The sequence below is a fragment of the Scomber japonicus genome, chromosome 24, assembly GCF_027409825.1.
Source record: "Scomber japonicus isolate fScoJap1 chromosome 24, fScoJap1.pri, whole genome shotgun sequence".
Taxonomy (NCBI): Eukaryota; Metazoa; Chordata; class Actinopteri; order Scombriformes; family Scombridae; genus Scomber; species Scomber japonicus.
In genome coordinates this window covers 6803109-6823412 of record NC_070601.1, presented here as the reverse complement: position 1 = coordinate 6823412, position 20304 = coordinate 6803109, and the positions used below count along the sequence as shown (strand labels likewise).

At 41.4% G+C, this 20304-nt stretch overlaps 3 protein-coding genes across 3 annotated transcripts in view; 1 reads left to right on the top strand and 2 right to left on the bottom strand.

Moving 5' to 3' along the window:
- The window catches only part of si:ch73-383l1.1 (receptor tyrosine-protein kinase erbB-4), a 237815-nt gene extending 231590 nt beyond the window's left edge, over window positions 1–6225 (bottom strand). Inside the window, exon 1 of the mRNA XM_053314757.1 lies at window positions 6142–6225. Coding sequence (XP_053170732.1) covers window positions 6142–6205 — 64 coding nt within the window. The 5' untranslated portion in view covers window positions 6206–6225. The remainder of the gene's footprint in view (window positions 1–6141) is intronic.
- A 2539-nt stretch (window positions 6226–8764) lies between these two features.
- On the top strand, window positions 8765–15159 carry LOC128354368 (receptor activity-modifying protein 1-like). The gene is made up of 3 exons (XM_053314605.1): window positions 8765–8993; window positions 10948–11086; window positions 14901–15159. The coding sequence occupies exons 1-3, from the start codon at window positions 8939–8941 to the stop codon at window positions 15154–15156; spliced, it is 450 nt and encodes a 149-aa protein (XP_053170580.1). The 5' UTR covers window positions 8765–8938; the 3' UTR covers window positions 15157–15159.
- Window positions 15160–15280: 121 nt separating this feature from the next.
- Window positions 15281–19036, bottom strand: LOC128354367 (putative methyltransferase DDB_G0268948). Its single transcript, XM_053314604.1, has 6 exons — window positions 18914–19036; window positions 18272–18432; window positions 17900–18113; window positions 17330–17433; window positions 16964–17101; window positions 15281–16230 (listed from the first exon to the last, which is right to left on the bottom strand). Exons 1-6 carry the CDS (start codon window positions 19019–19021, stop codon window positions 16143–16145), a joined length of 813 nt encoding a protein of 270 aa, XP_053170579.1. The 5' UTR covers window positions 19022–19036; the 3' UTR covers window positions 15281–16142.
- Between the last annotated feature and the right edge of the window lie 1268 nt (window positions 19037–20304).

Sequence of the window (20304 nt, the reverse complement as noted above, 5' to 3'; positions counted from 1 at the left end):
TGATATAAATTCCAAAAACAGAAGCAGCATCCAAACCTCCCACCAAGGATCTCCCACAAGAATACAACACACACACACACACACACACACACACACACACACACAAATACATGCGTGTGAGCATGTCAATGACAGTTTGAGTGGTGTATGAAGGAGCAGCCGACAGCATGTTGTCCATGAAACAAATTGGGTGTCGTAATTAAAGGAGGGGGGAAATGAGCTGTTTACCATTCTCCCTGTGTGCTCAGTGACAGCCATGCACACACGGCTAATGAAAGACAGAGGGAGGAGAGTGTGTGTGTGTGTGTGTGCAGATACGTGTGTGTGTGAGAGAGAGAGAGAGAGAGAGAGAGAGAGAGAGAGAGAGAGAGAGAGAGAGAGAGAGATGGGGGACTGGAAAGGGTAGAGGGAGGAAAGGACAAAGGGGAGGAAATAAAAAGCTGTTAAAAAGAGGAAAGGTAATGCAGTGAAAGACAGAGGAGACAGAGCAGGGGGAAATAAAACAGAAAAACAATAAGAGATGTTAATGGATGGGAGCAGGAGGGAGACAAGGCGCGTGTGTGTGTGTGTGTGTGTGTGTGTGTGTGTGTGTGAGTGAGGGAGAGAGACAGAGGGAGATGAGGGAATAGATAGAGAAAAGGAAAAGCGATGACAAAAGGTGCGACCAAAAAAAAGTGGCGAGCTAATGAAAGAAAAGTCAAAGAAAAAGACAAGAGAAAGTCTGAAGTAGTGGGAGCCAACCTGCACTGTTAGGCAGGATCTATGCGAGTGTGTGTGTGTGTGTGTGTGTGTGTGTGTGTGTGTGTGTGTGTGTGTGTGTGTGTGTGTGTGTGTGTGTGTGTGTGTGTGTGTGTGTGTGTGTGTAGGAAGCCCCTTAGACGCAGGATGGAGGCATTTGTCTCTGAGTGGAATTACAAGTGGCGGGCTGAACAAACCCTCCAGTGGTCTAGAAGAAACAGAAGAGAGCGAGAGAGAGAGAGAGAGAGAGAGAAAGATTCCTCTGTCTTTCCTGTCCTTTCTTTTGCTGAGCTCACATTGTGAATGTGGGTGTGGGTGTGTGTGTGTGTGTGTATGTGTGTGTGTGAGAAAGAGAGAGAGAGAGAGTTCAGAACGACACAAATCACTGGAAGTGGACTCAAGACTTCTACTTAAAGCAAACAATGAGAAAACACAGAGCTGCTGCAGGCTTTAAAAAACTCACTAAGCGAGGCTTCTGCTGCCCTTTCACTCATTATGAACTTGAACTTGGTTAGAGAAGGGGAAAACAGCATGCAAAAAGGAATTAAAAGAGCATGTAGATTCAAGTGTGTTTACAGTTCATCCCTGTGTGTGTGTGTGTGTGTGTGTGTGTACATGTGAGCGAGTGAGATCTCAGTCTTCCTGAAAGGGGACATCTGTGCCAGGCTTCCAACCTCCGACTGGCCAATCTAACTCACACTAGGCGCTGGCACCGGACGCCTCAGCGCAACCAAAGCCAACCCTGCTCATCATTAGGCGGCGAAAGCACGGGGGTTCAAAAAGTCTGATGTCCTGCCAAACACACGAACCGCAGAGCCAGAGAAGGAGAGGGACTAAGAAGCATCGGGATGACTACAGAGGCCAATAAAGCCGCTATTTTGCACCCAACTCCTCGCTCATCAGAGGAGGTGGAGGCGTGTGGGGGGGTGGGGGGGGGTGGGGAGTTTGGATGTTTGGATGTTTTCCTTCCCATGCTGTGCAGGTTGTTGATTCCACATGTAAATATTTGTGTGGCTTGCAAACTCCAAGAACAGAAGCCCCTCTGTACAGCCGGGCGGGCAGAGAAAATGTCAAGCAAACAGGCTTGTGACGTCGCCTGATCACTTTTGAATGCATGGGAAGGGAAAAGTAGGAGAAGAACGCATCACTTTTTTTCCCCTTTTTTTTCCTTCCCCCTGAGAGACAACAGTGTCATCTTTGTTTTTGCCCGTGCAGATAATAATCAGAAGCACTGATTCAGACAGCGGGTACCATGAGAGGTACTGTACTGCTGTCTCAGGCCTTGGAAAAGTGCTCCATCACCCCCACGTGTCACATAGTCATTTGTAAGGCTTTCCTTACGGCCCGCTGAGACTGTCCGGCTCTGCCAGAGGAAGCAAATAACAGCCCACACCTCAATGTCACCCTCACTGAACTGCAATTATTATTCTTTTGTGCAAGGGCCATATTTTATTCCCCCCCCCTTCTTTCTGCTTCCTTTCCCTTTCACCGCTTAAATGCACAGAACAGATCTCCATCAGCTCGTCCCAAGCGATCACAGAATATTTGACTAACATCCAGCTCAAGCCTGGCATGGGTTAAGCCTGGCAGATATCAAGTTATGATAGCAATGTTGACTAATTTAGAGCAAGATTGAATTCCTTCACCCCCCTCATCTCTCATACTGTCAAATAAAGGGCTCGCGGTCTAGACTGATGCTATCAAAAAAAGCTTAATTAGCTTGTAATAAATTCTCATTTCCGCCAGTCTTCTACAAAGCCTCAGCCAGCTCTATGCCACCATGTGTGCCAGCTGACGAACGCCCAGTAATTTGATACTGGCATTCAGCTGGTTCCTTTCCCGCCGCCCCCTTCTCCCCCGGCCATTTCACAGGAGAGCACGTCTTTAAATGTCACCCAAACACACATACATACACACACACACACAGAGAGACACGTGCGAATGCAGTGTTTGTCATACACACTCGAGAGCTGTGGCGATTAAAATGTTTTGAGCCATTTAGAAAGACAATGATGAAATTACTGGTATGAGTTCCATTTAAAAAGGAGCAAAAGGTAAGCATTTTTTTTGTGAAAGCACAACCTTTTCTTAAAAACACAGAGAAGCAGGCCTCCGTCCTCACATGTTAAATATCAAAGATTCTCTAGGCCGAGCTCTGCAGAGAGATCAGTTGTTAGAGAGAATACCGTCATCTTTGATGTGGCATTTTGATGCGAATTCTTCTTGAGACAGAGGAAGCAGCACCTCAAAACCTAAAGAGCAAAAAATACTGACTCCTGATCATCAGGAAGGAAACACACTGTCCTCCAAAAAACAAAACAAAAGCTGAACTTAAACAAAGATAGCTGAAACCATTCACCACTACAACAAAGCTTGCAAGCTTTCAAACTCATATCAGTCTTCCTCAGCGGATGGAGAACAAAGGAACTAAGGAATATATGTTTAAAAAAAGTGTTATTTCTTGCCTTCATTTGAAGCCACCAAATATACCAAGTTACCTACTGATGTCATAACCCTGCTATCATACTGTAAGCAACATGTTTGATAAGACACGGACAGGATTAATTCCTTCTTGGATGAAAATTTGGCTCAACCTTTCAGAATTTGCCTTCCAAGACATCCAACAGGTCTGATTAGTAAATCCAAGACGGATGAGAACAGTCAGTCTTTTTTTTTAAGGTACAAAAGTGTAAAAAAAAATCTGGTTCCAGCTTCTTAAATGTGCATATTCTGTTTACTTTCTCCTTCTATGAAAGTAAACAGAGTATCTTTGAGGCGTAGACTGCATGGCAAAACATTTTAGGTTGCATCCTGGGCTTTAGGAAACAATGATTGACATTCTTAACCTTTTACTGGCATTTAATGGACAAAATGACTAATTAGTTAATTGATTAATTCATCGATATCAATGAGAATAATCATTTAGTTGTAGCCCTCCTTCGCACAGAGATGAGTAACTGGGAAAAATTCAGATTTTGCCTTCCTAGAGTTGGGACTTTGCCTCGTGAACAAAAGGTCTAGTCATCTCAGTTTCAGCTGTATATATTAATGAATTCTTGTTCAGGTCATGAAAGAGCTCTCAAGTAGATGTCTTTATTGTTCTTGTATTTAATCCAGATTAAAATGAAGATAAATGCATGTCTCATACTGCCAACAGTCAGCCAGAACAAGGCGAAACATCAATCAGCCTGCTGGCAGTGTGAACATGTCCATGCTTGGCACACATGTACAGTACGTCATACGAACACACGCACACACGCTCAAGTACATACTGCTCAGCGCACCAGCTGACTGGCAGGAATGCTGCAGACATTTGTCTCGCAGCAGGGGAAGAAAGACAGATTCAATCACCATGTTAAACACCAGTGAAATGAACATCTCCAGCCTTGACTTACTTTAGCCTGATACAGCTTATAAATATGATTGATACACAGCTTTAGAATAAGGAGAGGGAGATTAAGTGAAAGTGGGAGGGGAGGTTGGAGAAGAAAGAGTGGACAGATAGCACACATATCTAAACACACAGACACACAGACACACAGACACACACACAGAATGAAGTTCCCAAGAGGCATAGCTCAGATTCTTGGGCAGTATTTGCATCACAAATATCTTGGATGGGAGTGTATGCATGGAGAATAAATAAACCAGTGAGGGTGCCACTTTTCTCCCCATTCATGCCGCCTGTCACCCCTCCATCCATGCATCCATCCAATCTTGTTTAATAGGCAGCATTCAACGCCTTCCATCCAAGATCCACACCAGAGCCAGCGAGGGGAGTGTGTGTGTGTGTGTGTGTGTGTGTGTGTGTGTGTGTGTGTGTGTGTGTGTGTGTTTGTGAGAGAGTGTGTGTGTGTGTGTGTGTGTGTGTGTGTGTCTCTAGCTTTGTCTGAGAACCTCAAACCACCAGAGATGGAGCCAAAACTCGACCTGTCCTTGGATGCGGGCAGAAAAGCATCCCCATTTGTGCCTCTGAGGAGTTGGGCAAAAGCCAAATTCAACTCTGAGCATCAATCCTCAAACTCTACTCACTGTTTGTGTGTGTGTGTGGGTTTTTTTCCAGTTTGGTACTTCTTGCCAAAACTTGATGATATCAATTAAGAAGACAAATTCTGGCATTGAGGTCTGCTTATCAGCCCAAAATGATACATAAGATATATAACCGTGCAAATAAATCATGTGCATCTCCCAGTCTGATGTTACTCCAACAAACAGAATAACAGAGCACATTTAACTCCTCATTGATTCAGCAAGTCCGTGAACAAAAGCTGATTGAAAAAGTTCACCAGCACCATTTCTCAACTTCAAAGCCTTGAACAAATTATTTGCTTGGAAACATATAGGCAATGAAGATGTGTTGAAAAAGCCTGCATCGTGAGCAAAGTATCACACAGCCAACCTCAAATGTTACAAAGAGAAAAAAACTATTAGCAAATATCCTACAGCTGTGCCACAGGAAAATTGCAGCAATAAGACATAAATAAAAAATATCATTTAGCACAATGACTTCAGTACAAATTGGCTACTGAGTGCCATGGAGTCATGATAATGATTTATAGATATATTGGAGGAACACTGAAGTGATTTTCGTCCAGGGATTGACACCATAGGGATCCTGATGATGAAAGCGAGATGTTTTACCACTGCCTGTATAGCCCTCAGTATAACAGCTACATCTAAATTATTCAAAGACAGTAAGGAATAAAAACTGTGCCACTGGTGCAACCGCGCTCAATTCATATAAATTAGCTCTAATATTGTCGGTCCTCGGTCTATCAATGCCCGCTTAAGAGAATTAAATTAAAACGATGGCGCATTCATTCATATTTAGGGAACGGGGCTCATCTGATCTGCGCGGACAGGAGAGGTTCGCTGTCTTACAGTGGATTTTGAGACAGATTTCATGCTAGATTTTTCCCTTCACCGAAATATCTATCCAATCATTCACCCACAAGCTACTCTAAAGTGTAATTCGTTGTATCTAATATGCTTAAATATCTATGTAATTGGGGGAAGAAAAGGCGTTTGGCAAATATTAACAGGGGAGTTTGGAGAGCTTTTTACGCAGAGCTCGACACACTCCCAAATGCTACTGGACTGGAACTGCAGATGCGATTATTCAATCAGCATCAGCTTGGTTGGATATGAAGTTGTGTTAAGTTTTTAGCAGTGATGTGGAGCAAACAGCAAAAGGTGTAAAACTATGACGTCCATTCATAATCACTCAGCAAACAAGTACTGCGAATTTATCATTAACTCCTGTCTGTATGTAAAAGGTTTGTGTCAGACAAGAAAGGTGGAAAGGTTTTTTTGGGGAGGGGGTGTTTGGACCCTCGTTTCATCCCAGCTTTTTGAAGTCTGACCTGACCCTGGCGCAGAGAGACGCTCATCCAAAGCACTCACCTGACTGCGCTGCACTCGATCGGATCACCACCAAAGTGACGAGGACGCAAGCGGGGAACTTCATCTTTGAAAAAAAGGCTGCTTGTCTTGTTAACTCCAGTAACTCACATGTCCAATTAAGATATCCTCGTTTTCACACACACAGAAGCAAACAACCAAAGAAGCGTCTTGGCGTCTTGGACACTGGCACGGTTTCCTTACGCACCCAGATCAGCGCAGTGGAGAGCTTTTTACGCACCACGCTTTGTTGTGTTTGTTTATCGGTTCCCAGACCAGTGTTTAGGTCGGTTTCCACCGCGGACACTCTGAGCCATTTACTCCTTACACTGCCATAGCGCCGGTGGCTCGTGGGGGGGAGGGAGGGACTGGGGGGCGCAGTGCGTGCGCGTGTGTTGGATTGTGGGTGGGTAGGGGGCTTTGAACACGCCTCCTGGGTGTGACTGACACTTCTTGCAGCCAATTCTGATGACCAACCAAAAGATTAGGAGCGTTTTGTCTTTTTGGAAATCCGCCCATCTCACTTATCACCCTCTCTGATTGGTTATTAGGTCTCATTGCCGCTGTCAACACACCTGTCAGGAGCAGATTTTGTTTGGTTTTCCCGCTGGACGGTGGGGAGTCCAAATGACTACTTGTGGGCCCTGTGTGCCACTAGAAACAATTCAGAAATTAGTGATTTAATATCATATTACTTTAGTTGATATATGTGGTTATGCCATTACACTGTAACATGTGCTTGAATTAGATGGATAAATCCCCATATATGCAACATTATATTCACCAGATAAAAATTGTACATGGTTCCGTACATTATAGTAATATTTCAGGCAAAAAGGACACAGTGGTCATTATAGATGCTACTAAAACGCATTTGAGTCTGTTTATTCATTTATAGTTATAACTTTAGGGACTTGAAGTTGACTCTCAAAAGTTTACTACGGTGTAAGTGCAGCAACTTTTGCAAATGTCCACAACTTGAAGGCACATCATATAAACTTTGATGATCCTAGTCTAAGAGGTTTCAATGAACTCGTTTTTACAAGTCGCTCTCTGGCTTTGTTTGTGGGCTGATGAGAAAGTATGAAACAAGCCCCGCAGATAAGCGAGGAGGGGGGGGGGGGGGGGTATTGATTTGTGATCCGTGTAAGGTGAAAGTCCGGGCATAACTGGTTGTGTAAACTAAACTACTCCACAGTTTAGTGAGGAAGGGTTTTTTAGAAGGACTGAAACGAACTTTATATTCCTATTGTACCAAAGATATGGTTCATTTAGTGTCCTCTGCTGCTCTCTAGGGGATTTTATGGAGAATTACTCAATTTTAAAGCATGTTGTGTTTAAAGTAGCTGGCATGCATCATGAACTGCTGAGGGACTTATCATAACATCTGGACTATTTCGAAGTCAACAAAAGGACCCAAGAAAAACATAAATTTAGAGGTGAACTGGAATTAATGGTTTAAAGGTCAGTGTGTGCGTAATGCGCACGTGAATTAATGCTAAAACATCCAAAATGGCCTTTAGTATGAGAAAAAAAACTCTAAGCAGGATTTTCTTCTATAATTATGATTTATGTGATTTTAGATAAAAGGTTTCTTGTGCCAAAAACAAGAAAAGTGCGCTAGATGATAAGAACTTGGAGGAAATAAACTACACGTTATGGCCTATTGTGAAGAGGAAAGAATTATGGGAGATGCATGGAAACACTTATTTGAGTTATGAGATTAGTCTCTCTTTCTCTCTCTCTCTCTCTCTCTCTCTCTCTCTCTCTCTCTCTCTCTCTCTCTCTCTCTCTCTCTCTCTCTCCCACACACACACACACACACAGCCACATAGTGCTGGCACACTGTGTGGCTGTGTGTGTGTGTGTGTGTGTACAACGCAGAACAGCCGAGAGAATACTAATGAACGTCACTCTTGTTCCTGCACTAAAATCTTCAGATAAGACATTCAATTAGTGACATTACCGAGCTGCGGAGATCAGCGCTGATATAAGTGTGACATGAAAATGGGTGTTCTGTCTTTGAGCTATATGAAAGGAGTCCCATGCTGGGGGGTTGGCTTACAGTGAACAGGGTAGCCTATAAGCGTAATGATAATGGAACAAATTAGAGCGAATAACTTTCAAATGATAGACTATAAATTGTAATAATTGTGCATTAAAGGCCTATTCCATACATTTTCTTTCTTTATTAGATTCTAACACATTACTAGAGTAAATTAATAAATCATATTCCTGCAGGGATTCAGTGTTTGTAATCGTATCGTACTCATGTAAACGTTTAATATCTCATATTCTTTCTCTGGGCTATAATATTCCTTGTATATTCCACATGGGACATAATATAATGTGAATTTACAGTTCTTACTACTCCCATATGCTTTATTATTGGTATAAAACGCCTGTAAATGAGGGCTTTGCGTCATTAAATGAGTTTTTCTGGTTTCATTAGTAATGACCGGTACTAATTTTGGAATCTGACTTTGTTTTGCCCCCTGTGAGCAACTCCACGTTGTAAGCAGCGGGACAAGGGGATCAGATGACAGGCAGAGCTTCTATGATTAGGGCTGCGGTGATGGAAGGAGGCTGCCACTGTGGAAGGTCACGGGGGGCTTTTTACGCGCAATGAGTTGGCGCCTTCTGGTTGACCGCGCACCACAAACTGCCTGTTCATTTATTTGTTCTCTGTTTTCTGAATCAGTGGCTTTGGCTGGAGTAGCGTGGGGAAGAATGAAAAATGTGCTGTTGATCTCCAGGGAGTGAGCGCCGCGCGTAAAACGTCTTGGAGTTGATATTTAGCATGGCTCTGGAGAGCGCGTCGCTCCTGAAGGCAGGGCTTGTGTTGTTGTTGGCTGGTGAGTGTTTGTGGTAAATCATGAAGTGTTTGTGAGTCATTTAAGGTTATTCTTTGACATGTACACGTTTCAAATGCGCTGAGTTCAGATGCTTATTGTGTTTTTAGTGTGAGGCAAGTGCAGTGGAGAGAGATCACAGTTAAAAGTATCAATACTAAAAAAAACTCCATTAAAAGTTGAACTCCTGCATTACTTTTTACTTAAATTAAGAATATTACATAACATTTACTTAAAGTATACAGAAAAGTGGCCCCTGCAAGTACTAAACTATTATATAATTGGGTTATTATAATAAATGTTAATGCATTCATGTGTATGTAGCATTTCTAGTTGGTGGAAGTGAAGCTAATAATACTATTGAGTTATGATATTTTATTATATGCTTTGTATGCAAAATCCAAACTTTGCAAAGTAACTTGCGAAAATACAATAAGGGACAAACATCACACATTCTTCCAGCATCAGAGGTGCTGTAGTATTCAGATATTTTACAGAAGCTGTTTGATATGAAGATGTCCAACAGGTTATAAGGAACGCAGCTAAATCTAAATATAACATGTAGAGGAACATATTAATATCAGCTATGGGGCATTAAAATATCCTGAATTTCTTCATATGTCTTGAAAAGTAAATAACTATCATGATTACATGTCTAATTGAGGACAACATGAGGGATATGAAAGGGGATATTGTTGGGAATAAAAGGTTTTCTATATATTTAGCATGCTTTCAACACTCTCCTCCTCTGTGGGCTTTACTTTCACTCCCAGATACATTGGAGGATGTGAAAATTAGTCACTCATGCTGGGCAGCACAGCAGCTGCTTTAACATGACTGACATCTGAGCAAAATTGATCATATCATATTCATGAGCATTGGTTTTTTAAGACAAATCTATAAATATTGAGTCCAAGGATGGCAAACATAAACAGGAAAAGAACTCGAAGGCTGTGAGTCAATAGAGCGGAAATTACCAACTAGAAGTGCTGTACTGCAGCATTTCTCATGGTTTTCCTGCAAAATGAAATTCAATGCTATTTGACAACCAACTTGTACAGAAACCATGAAAGCTTGAATGTCAGATTTGCCCACCAATAGTTGCAGACAAACATTGACACAGGTGGAAAATAAAATGCTTGAACCTCTGTGGATGAAACATAAGCTCATAAACAATTAATTTCTTCAGAAGTATCATTTATGTATTCACGTATTGCACATCTTTGGTGTTTTTTCCCCCTCCCCTCACTTTAGACCTCAAGCATCTGTTTGAAAAAGTGTACCACCAGCAGGGCCTCAACTATTTTCCTTTTGGTAGCTCTTCTCTCTTTCGAAACCACATTCAGCTTTCCTTTGAGTGTTTCAGAGGCTTGAGAGCCAGCTGAGACAGAGCAAACATAATGGGCACACAGTTGGCCCTTATCAGGCCGCCGCAGACCGAGCTCCATCATGTTTCTCGATGGTAACAACAACCTGTTTGTTCCACGCGGGCCTTTTACGCCAGCTTAAGCTCCCTCTCCTACTGTACCACTCACTGGTATTACAGTACATTCAGCTCCAAGTCCTGTGGGAGCGGCCATGGTCTGCCTCCACATTTAGAGGCTGTTTACACACATCTCTGAAGTAAACAAATGGGATTGGGACTAGACTGCAAATTAAAATCTTTTCTGAGTGAAAGTAACAGCCTAATAGGGAAGAAATGGTCCAATAGGAATAACCATTGCCAGGATATGACCTTGTTTGTTGCATATGTACCTAATTATCAAGAATTAAGCACAGCAGATACCTTCTGCAGTGCTTTGTAAAATCTTTTGTAGCTTAACAATGAAGCAAAGTTTTTCTCATGACTCACTGGAATAGAAAGATCTCCCAGTTCCAATCACCTCATATCACCCCAGCCCACGTTCTTTGTCATTTTTACAACCTAATGTACTATTTTGTGTCTTCTGTTTTCCAGCTCAAGTCCTGCCATCAGTGTCTGTCTGCAACGGGGGTTTCTATGAAAGGATGATCAATGATCTCTGCTTAGCGAAGTTCAAATTCGACATGGGAGGACTGGACCGAGGCCTGTGGTGCAGCTGGCCAGATACCACAGAGTGAGTTTGCTGACTGGGATGAGTAAAAACTGATGTGAAATGCACATTTTGTCCCTTGATTTCCACATTGTAAACTAGCAAATTTGTCCAGTTAGATTTGAGAAAGCTCTCAAAGAACAAGGAAATATACAACATATAAGAGGAGGATGGGTGGCCAAGCAGGTGATAGATGAACCAGTGATTGTGAAGCATGAATGGCACAGTTAATGCAAGCACAACTTCAATCTTTTGCCTTAAGTCATGCTCTGCAGACTCCCATCAAATAGTCAAAGATCCCATTCTTAAATTTAATTTATAACTTTTTTTATCCTTTGTGTCAATCACATCCACTTTCAATCTTAGTTTTTATTGTAAAAAGACTGTAAAACACTGTGGATTTATACCTTTGCAGGTGCTCTGACAGTCTGGTACCTTGGTGAGCTGCATAGGATGCTTACAGGTGACACAATACCAAATCATCCTATAACCAATTTGAAAACATTTATATCAATGCCACATTTTTGTTGTTTTCTATGAGCTTCATTTTATAAATATATTCCTTCTATCAGGTTTGAGAACATACTGTATCATGCCTAAACATATGCTCTCCACAATATGGTGCATTCTCTGATAAGACATCGTCAACCTGCCTTCGTAGCTGTTTGCCTTATGCCAGTTTTCACTCACCACCAAATTCCTTGGTCACGGCCTTGTGTATGTGTTGGTCACCATATTGTGTGTATGTGTGTGTCAGACAGAGCAGTGCTCGGTGGCAGTCTGAGAATGAGTCAGACAGGAGGGTGAAAGCAACTGGGAGGCCCACATGAGAAGCTACTGTCAAAACTGTGTGATTTCCCTTCTGGCTCCCTGTCCTCAACACACCCGTTCGATCCAGCACATAATTGGTGGTGGCAATTTGTGTGTGAGTGAGTGTGAGTGTGTGTGTGTGTGTGTGTGTGTGTGTGTGTGTGTGTGTGTGTGTGTGTGTGTGTGTGTGTGTGTTTGTGTAGATGTAACTCATCATAAAAAGTTTGCACAGGCATATAGACAGTTTGCAGTTGAGTCACAAAACTCAGAGCAACACTGTTTGACGCCATTGTCAAGGTCCACTGGTGAGCTAACTGTGCAGCAGATAAATAAAAAAACAACCTTGCGGGCTTGAAATGTTCAAATACACAAATAAATCCTGTGTGTGAGAGTGGACTGATTCTATAGCACTGGAAATGACTGTCGGACATTGGTTCAAACTGGATGATTGGCAGAGTGGGTCTAAAGCAGATCAACAAAACTTCTTCCTCTTACAAATAAAATGCTGAATTCATAAGCAATGCATCTCAATTCTTAAGGGTTTTGCATCTACAGCCTCATTTGTTCTGGTTAGACCAATGCTGCATGGTGGCTAACTTTAGCTAAATTAAATGCCCCATTATCCTATAATTGCAACTTTTGGCTACAGTGGCAGCTTTTCAAATGATCTCAGACCCACTTTAAACTCTTTAGCTGGTAGCCCAAGCAGCAACAGCTTGAGGCTGAAGCCAGTGCAGAAGTGCCTTAAACAATGCCATCTGGAATGCTTGAGTGCAAAGGAGATTGGATGATACTTTCACTGAGAGCATTATTATCAGAATGTCCCACTTATAATGTGTCCACTTGCCAGCTATCAAATTTTATCCAGTAGATGTGTATAAACAGCCAATTTGTCTTACAGGTGAGATCCAACCACAACACACACAGTTATAAATATAGTAATGACATTTCTAGGTATCAGTAGATGCTATCCAGCAGCACTGACAAGTTCCAAGTCCTTTGGAGTCCAAACTGTAGAGTAGAAGAGAAAAGAAGCAAACATGTGTATAACTGGAATTGTTTGTCCTTGAAGATGAATCTAAAGGCTTCCACATGCATGAATTTGGGATATCCACTGAATATATTATTTTGATCTATGTACAGGCATGCATATAACTGAGAGTTAACTGGTAAAATTCACAGGATATGAATTATTGGGACATGACTAAGACTAACTATTGCAATTCTTTGAAGAAATGACACCCAACTATAGATTGAAGAGTGTATGGTTCATTTAGTTACTTTAAACTTTATTTAAATTGAATATACAACATACAGTAGCATCTAAGTCACAGTCATCTCTTCTCTCAGAGACTCTCTCTGTTACTCTCTGTAGACTGCAGTGATTTTGCTGATCGTGTACTTCTTTCTCTGGGAGAAAATAAACAGGCCCATTGGGTTGGCCCTAAAGATGACAGAGGAAAAAGTCTTTGACAAGGGATAACGGTTTTTTGTTGTTGTGTTCAGCTATGATCAGAGAGTTATTCTTATATCAGGTCTCCAGTGACCTTTCTTTATCTACCCACACTGTCTCCCCAACACTGTTAATTGAGCTTGTGTGTACAGTATGTGCATGTTGTAGTGTTTGCATCCCTTTAGACTCACTTGTGAGTTTTAAAACTTAAGAAACCAATTTAAAAAAAACAGGAATTCAAAAACTGTATTTGCTAAGAGCTACAAAACACTCCAGTCTCTCTTGACTCTTGGGTTATCTGGAGACCAAAACACTTTCACTAAGTGGTAGTTCAACACACATATTTGTGTTAGCATGCTTGTGAGAACCTCCTAATCCACAGCCCTGAACCTTTACCCAAACAATCCTAATCTCATTCATAACCACAAGCATAAATCTTAATCTTACAGTAGCACTAATTCTCACCTCTAAACCTCATCCTGATCCTCGCGCTTACAGCTACAATGTTGGCTTCTGAGAGAGCTGCTGGTGATGATAGTTGGCTCTCAGAAGCATTTAAGTGCAGGTAAAAACCCACAAGCACTTTGAAATACAAGAACACACACAAAGTCAAACACACCACTTCACACCAATCATACAGTTAATGCTTTTATTCAAGGTGATTTACAGTCAATGGGTAATTAGGCTGATATGATGCTTTGCATGCTTGTGATCGCCCCTCTTCCACAGGAAAAACCTTAAATAATAAGGTTTTGTTACATTTGCAAGTCAAAGAAAAACTTTCTTTAAATTGTATATATTCTTTATGTTAGATATTCCCATTATCTTTATGAGGGGTTTGTAAAATCTGAGTTCTGCCTCTTCATGCCATGTTGCAACAGTCATTCAGCATGATTGACAGCCATCGGAAGAAGGATTTGGAGAAAGTGACCTCATGTTTTTGACCAGCTGTCGCAATAAAAACCGGAAGAAGATGCACCAAACTCCAATGCGGACATCAGAAATAGCCTTGCATGAGAAGCGTTGGAGTTGGTCAGACTTTTTATTGGAGGGTTTTCTGGTGGCTTGGCCACTTGGCCTCCAGCTATGCAGTTAAACAGAGTGGCCATCCAGAACACAATCTCTCCTGGTATGGTGCAACGCTGTACTGAGGGCGCTACCCTGTTGGTATGCATCTCCATTTCTCCTGCCCTCTACCACCTAGCAGTTATATTTAGCTGTGTAAAGTCCACTGGTAATTCTAGACACTCCTTTGCCTTTTTTCCTCCCCTACCACTAGGAATTCTTGCTCTGGTCGCACCCTGAAAGGACGCTTCAAAGGCACCATAAGGGACAATTTGAAGGGTGTATTTCTAAATTTCCAGAAAAGGCAGTGATTATTTTAAAGTTCACCATGAGAAATACAAGCTCTAATAGTTATTATTTATGACATTTCAGTGGAAGGAGTATGGGGAAAACTCATATGTCAATATTTTGTTTGTCTTTGCACTTTCCTTTCCTTTTTTCACCTTTGAGTTGGGTCTAAATCTTCAATCATTCATGTAGACTTTGACTGTGTTTTGTCGCCCTCTGCAGGATCTATGAGGGACTAACAAACTGCACCTTCCAGGTAGCCTTGAGGATGGAGTGCTTCTGGCCTAATCAGATAGTTGACCACTTCTTCATGCAAATTCACCGGACATATTTCCACAACTGCGCACTGACCGGCCGGCTCCTCCATGACCCACCGATTGGTATCCTCGCCCCATTCATAGCAGTGCCAGTATTGGTCACCCTGCTCATGACTGCTCTAGTGGTGTGGAGGAGTAAGCGCACACAGGGAGTGCTATAAGGACTGCTTGGGCTCTGGATGTGGGTTCATGACTTGGAGATAGACTCCTGACAAGCAGAGACCCAGAGAGTTTGTACAGATTTTTGGGTGATTTTCACATATTGAGTTGTTTGCACTTATGAAGTGAAACTGTATAATCCTGAGGAGTGTATAAAATATATGGCATGTTTGACTGCAACAGGTATGGACACAGTAATCTGAAATAAATATGTTCCTTTGGTATGAAAATAGGATTTCTATGCGCTAATTTTTGTGTGATAACATCACTAATATGAGACTATGTCTAAATTTGGCAGGGGAAAGTAATACAGTTCTTTGAGATTCAGGGGATTTGGAGGCCATGCATGTTAATTACCATCTGTTCTTGTGGCCCTAAACAATCTGTGAACACATAAATTACAGTGGAGAGGAGGACACTCAGGGAGACGTACTGCTGACTTGGATGAATGATGGTTGTAAATTTGGAGGAGAGGTGAAGGAAGAGAAGAAAATAGGACATCTGAAGTTTTTAGAGGGTCTCTCCTTGCATTGCAGTCACATTATTTGTACTCAAAAACACTGACAACACTTAATAGATTTATCAGCAGCAGTGGCCAAATGCAATATGAAACACATTATTATCTAACATAATGACAAACATATCTAAAAGTGTGTCTTAAATGATTCCATCAAAAACATAGATAAAATAACAACTGTTTAAGCGAGAGACTAATGACCTGCTTTCTGTGAAGTTCGCTAGAATTTCTCATATTCTAGTCATAAGCTGCAATCTCATCTATCACTGTAAGGCAGGGCTTCATCTAGTTTTCATTTAGCAGAAAACCACTGAATCATTGAATCATTGAATAATTTTACCTTTTTGGGTCGCAAAAGACGGAAGTGTCACAACTGGCAGATATACAACTAGTAACAAAGGGTTGATTTGTTTCATCAAGCTGCAAGAGGTTATTAAAGAGTGGTGTCCAAGATGCAGCTAGTCAGAATGATCAAGGTTTGCGTGCCAGCCAGTAGAAATACTTTATAACCACTGACACTTCTGTGTCAGGAGAAGACACCTGCATGGCAGACAGCAACCTGCGATGGAAGACAGAGGAAAAGAAGAAATGAGAAAGTGGTTTATTAATGAATGAATGGGTGTTTGGAGTTGGTTCTAAATCAAGATGAAGGTTAAATGACTCTCTTGAAATATCTGGATAAATGATCCACGATTCCTGTCTTTCATCACAATGAAAACTGCATTCAAAATAGTTGCTAAACATAAAAAACTGCTAACTGCATGCTTTGCTAAACAGTTGGGAGAAATATAAATTAGACAAAATCAGCGTTTAAGTAACTAAAACCCACGAATGGCCATGTAACATCCTTCAAGAAGAAATAAGACAAAACACAGGTCAGAGACAGGGAGCAGAACTGTGTGTAAATCTTCCTAAACTCTGATAGTAATTAAATACAATGTCATACTGTTTTTTTATCCATGTAAAAGTTACGGCTCAGCACTTCCCCTCCATATATTTTGCTTGCTGGGCTATTCTGTCCTGTCAGTAGCAGGGGAATTAATGGTGGCTATATTATCAAAGCAGTAAAAGCCTTCAACAGTTAAGCTTAGTCAAGCAATGTTTGGCTTTTCTGATTAATGCCCAAGACTGTGACAGTATTCAAAGACAAATTTCAGCAGTTTTTGATAATGATAAATGAATTCGGGGGGAGATTAGGAGATCAGCCCTCGGCGCAAGGCAAGTGGAGGTGAGAGCTCAAGGCCAGAAATTATCGATTAAACCGACGGATGAGTTGGAGGTTAATGTCTCACTTGCTCCTGATGTCGTTAGAGAGACGTTCAGCCTCGATAGGGTCCTTTTGTTTCAGTATCTGGTAGCTGCTGAAAGTCTCCACCATGCCGATGTAACCACTAAGTGGCAGGGTTTTGCTCAGTCGCAGACAGTCATTCCTGGACACCAAAATCACAGTTAAATCATCATAATTTTAGACATCTTCATGGTCATAGTGGATGTAAATTGATATGTGCATGTTATTAAGTATGAAAGAAGTTGGGGAAAGTTGGGCTGGAAACACTCTTCTCTTGATACCTGACCCCCAACTGCACAATCTTCTGCTTTTGAGTGATCTAGCTACTCTTTATGGATAAAAATGGACACCAGTCAGATGCAGCACTCACCACTCTTTGTCTGGGTAAGAGCAGGAGTCAAACATGTCTGAGTAGATCTTCAGAGAGCTTGATCCCAGATAAGGATTTCGGAAAGGAAGGAGGGCAGTGTAAAACTAATAAGAAAGAAAGAAAGAAAGAACCACTAAACTTGTGCTTAAAATGGTTTTTGGCACATTAAAAATCTATGTCAAAAAGAAATCAATTGAATAGCTGTGTAAACTGTATCCACAATTGATATTTTAAAGTTATTTAATGTATTTTTTCTCACACGAGCTGTTCTAGGTCCTTAATAACTAAATAACTAATTAACAAGACAGCAACATGTTGACAAGTCACTTAAAATTGTCACAGTCTGTTCTTCTCCTGCTGCTGGTAAATTTCCATTCGCCACACCCCTGCTCTACTCCTGCTAATCAGCCACACCCACCTCATCAGTTAACTCTGTTTACCTGGGCTTCATCAGTAATCACCTGATCTGTGCTGCAACAGGGTCTTACCACCTCCACCCAATACAAAAATATTAGTTTTCTATATTTTCTATATTTATTAGAAATTAGGTTTTCAAATTTGTGACAGAACCTCTTTACAGATGTCATTTAGCTTGCTGGAGACATCCCCGTACTCCAGCTCCATGTCCATGGTGTAGCTCAGGAGTGCCAGGCAGCCTCCAGGCCTCAGCACCCTGTCAGCCTCCTGCAGGAACCGTTTGCGATCAAACCAGTGGGCAGCCGTCATGGCTGTCACAAGGTCCACCTCACCAGAAGCAAATGGTTGCTCCTCTGCCGGACATTGCCTGGGGGTCGAGGTGGTTGGAAAAATGTAGTAGAAAATAATGAGAAATGTTTTGAGTTTATGCTGTTGGGATATACTCTGTACAGTATTTGTGTGTGTATAAATTAACGTAATGTATTAATGAACTATAAAATTCATTCTTTCACACCTTCACCTCACCTGTATGAGACATTTGGTGGACTGCTATTGGTTTGTGCCATCTCCAGCTGAGCGGCGCTAATATCAGTTCCAACCACCTTGGTGAAGTAAGGAGACAGATGGATGGTCCCTTGCCCTGAACCACAGCCCACATCCACTGCAAGGTTGAATTGTTTTGGGGTCTAAAGGGAATAAATAATTACCTGTTTGTTTGCTTCTGAACCTAGGAAGACTTGATTTGGCAGCACAGCAGATAAAGCATTATACTTCTATGATCATGACTAATATAATTATTTAAGCAGCAGTTCTAGTTCCTGCCAAAAAAGGGCAAAACTGAGTGTGTGAAAGGCTGGCCCATTCTGGGCTGGTGTAAAGAAATGGTGATGCAATATATGTAGATATGAAAGGCTCATTCTCAAGAAATAAACAAGTCATAACAAGTCTTACATTCAGGTGAATATAATCAGGCTGGTCTACTCTGCAGCAAAGTTCATTGTACATTCTCTTCAGTCATGAATAGATAAAGATACAGTGATTAGAATATCACTAAAATTGCACCAGAGTGGAAATCATAACTTACAATGTTACATATTGTAGGTTACGTAAAACAGCAGCAAAACACTCTATCATGTTGTATTCTGCTGAAATTCTGAAAATACATACCTTTTTCTCCATGTAGCTTATAATCCTGTTGATTAATTTTTGGGGTGCCACCCTGTACTGCAGGTAAACAGCTGCATGGTCTTTACCCTCAAAGAGCCGCACAGCCATGTTTCCTTGCTTGTGTCAATACCAGTACTATGACTTTGCACTGCAAGCTTATCCCAGCAAGTTATAAATTAACTGCCAGGACTAAAAATGCCCTTGACTTCCTGCACTGCTGCCAGAATAAAACATCTACATGCAATTAAAAGCATCACTGTACAGCACATTTTTTCAATTGAAATTAAAGGCAAATCTCCCTCTGATATTGTGTTTGTGCATTCAGTTGATAGAACTAGTTAAATTCCTGGTGGAGGTTATAGAGTGTAGTCATAGTACATCATCTATTTAACATAAAATAATGACACACACAAACACACACTCTCATGAGCAAATCAGCTATTTCCAGAAATCACCCTCACTAATTCTGCAGTGGTACAACTTTCCTAATATCATCTGCTTTTCCAAATCTAGATTTTTGCACTTGCATTTTCTCAACAAAAGCAGCAGATGGCAGTAAAGGCACAGACAAGATGTTTGGTATTAAAAGAGAAACTGAAAGTGGACATGCTTGGACATTTTTTTTTTCGTGTTAGTTAGTTGTTATTCCTCACTAATAACATTTGCACTGAGTGAGATTACCAGTCCACTCTGTTGCTCTTTTTCAGAAAATATGGTTTACTTGGCAAACTGGAATATGAGGCATCAGCTAAATGATCATGTGAGTATCTGAGGAAAAGAAATGTGTGGCTACAGTATACACAAATGTGGTTAAACAAATACTGCAAATGCTTATAAACCTGGACTGCTTGTCCTTTAGTATTTGCAATGTGATTTTGATAAAATATTAAAACCTGTTTTTTGACAAATAAATAAACCTCACATTTCATTCCAAATACATTTTTTAATTACTGAAGTTGGAATCCTCTAAAGTGGTCTTGAATCAAGGCAGCCAGTCTTGGGCGCTGTGTTTTTTGCCCAATCAACACGCATTGATCTTTCCCATTCACCTAATCAATATCCATTGTCAGATATGGTTTGCAATAGGGATTGTGTTAACAAAGGGGGGCAGGGGGTGCATGGTGTCCTCAGACAATACAAGAGCTCCAACCCTTAACTATACCGTGTTGCTATGTGCAGCCATGCCCTGTGTCGTCCAATCAATCAGCTTTGATCAAACCTGTCAGCAGCACTCAAGTCACACCACTGTCCACTGCTGTGTGTGTGTGTGTGTGTGTGTGTGTGTGTGTGTGTTTGTGTGTGTGTGTGTGTGTGTGTGTGTGTGTGTGTGTGTGTGTGTGTGTGTGTGTGTGTGTGTGTGTGTGTGTGAGAATGTGTATAGCTCAAACATG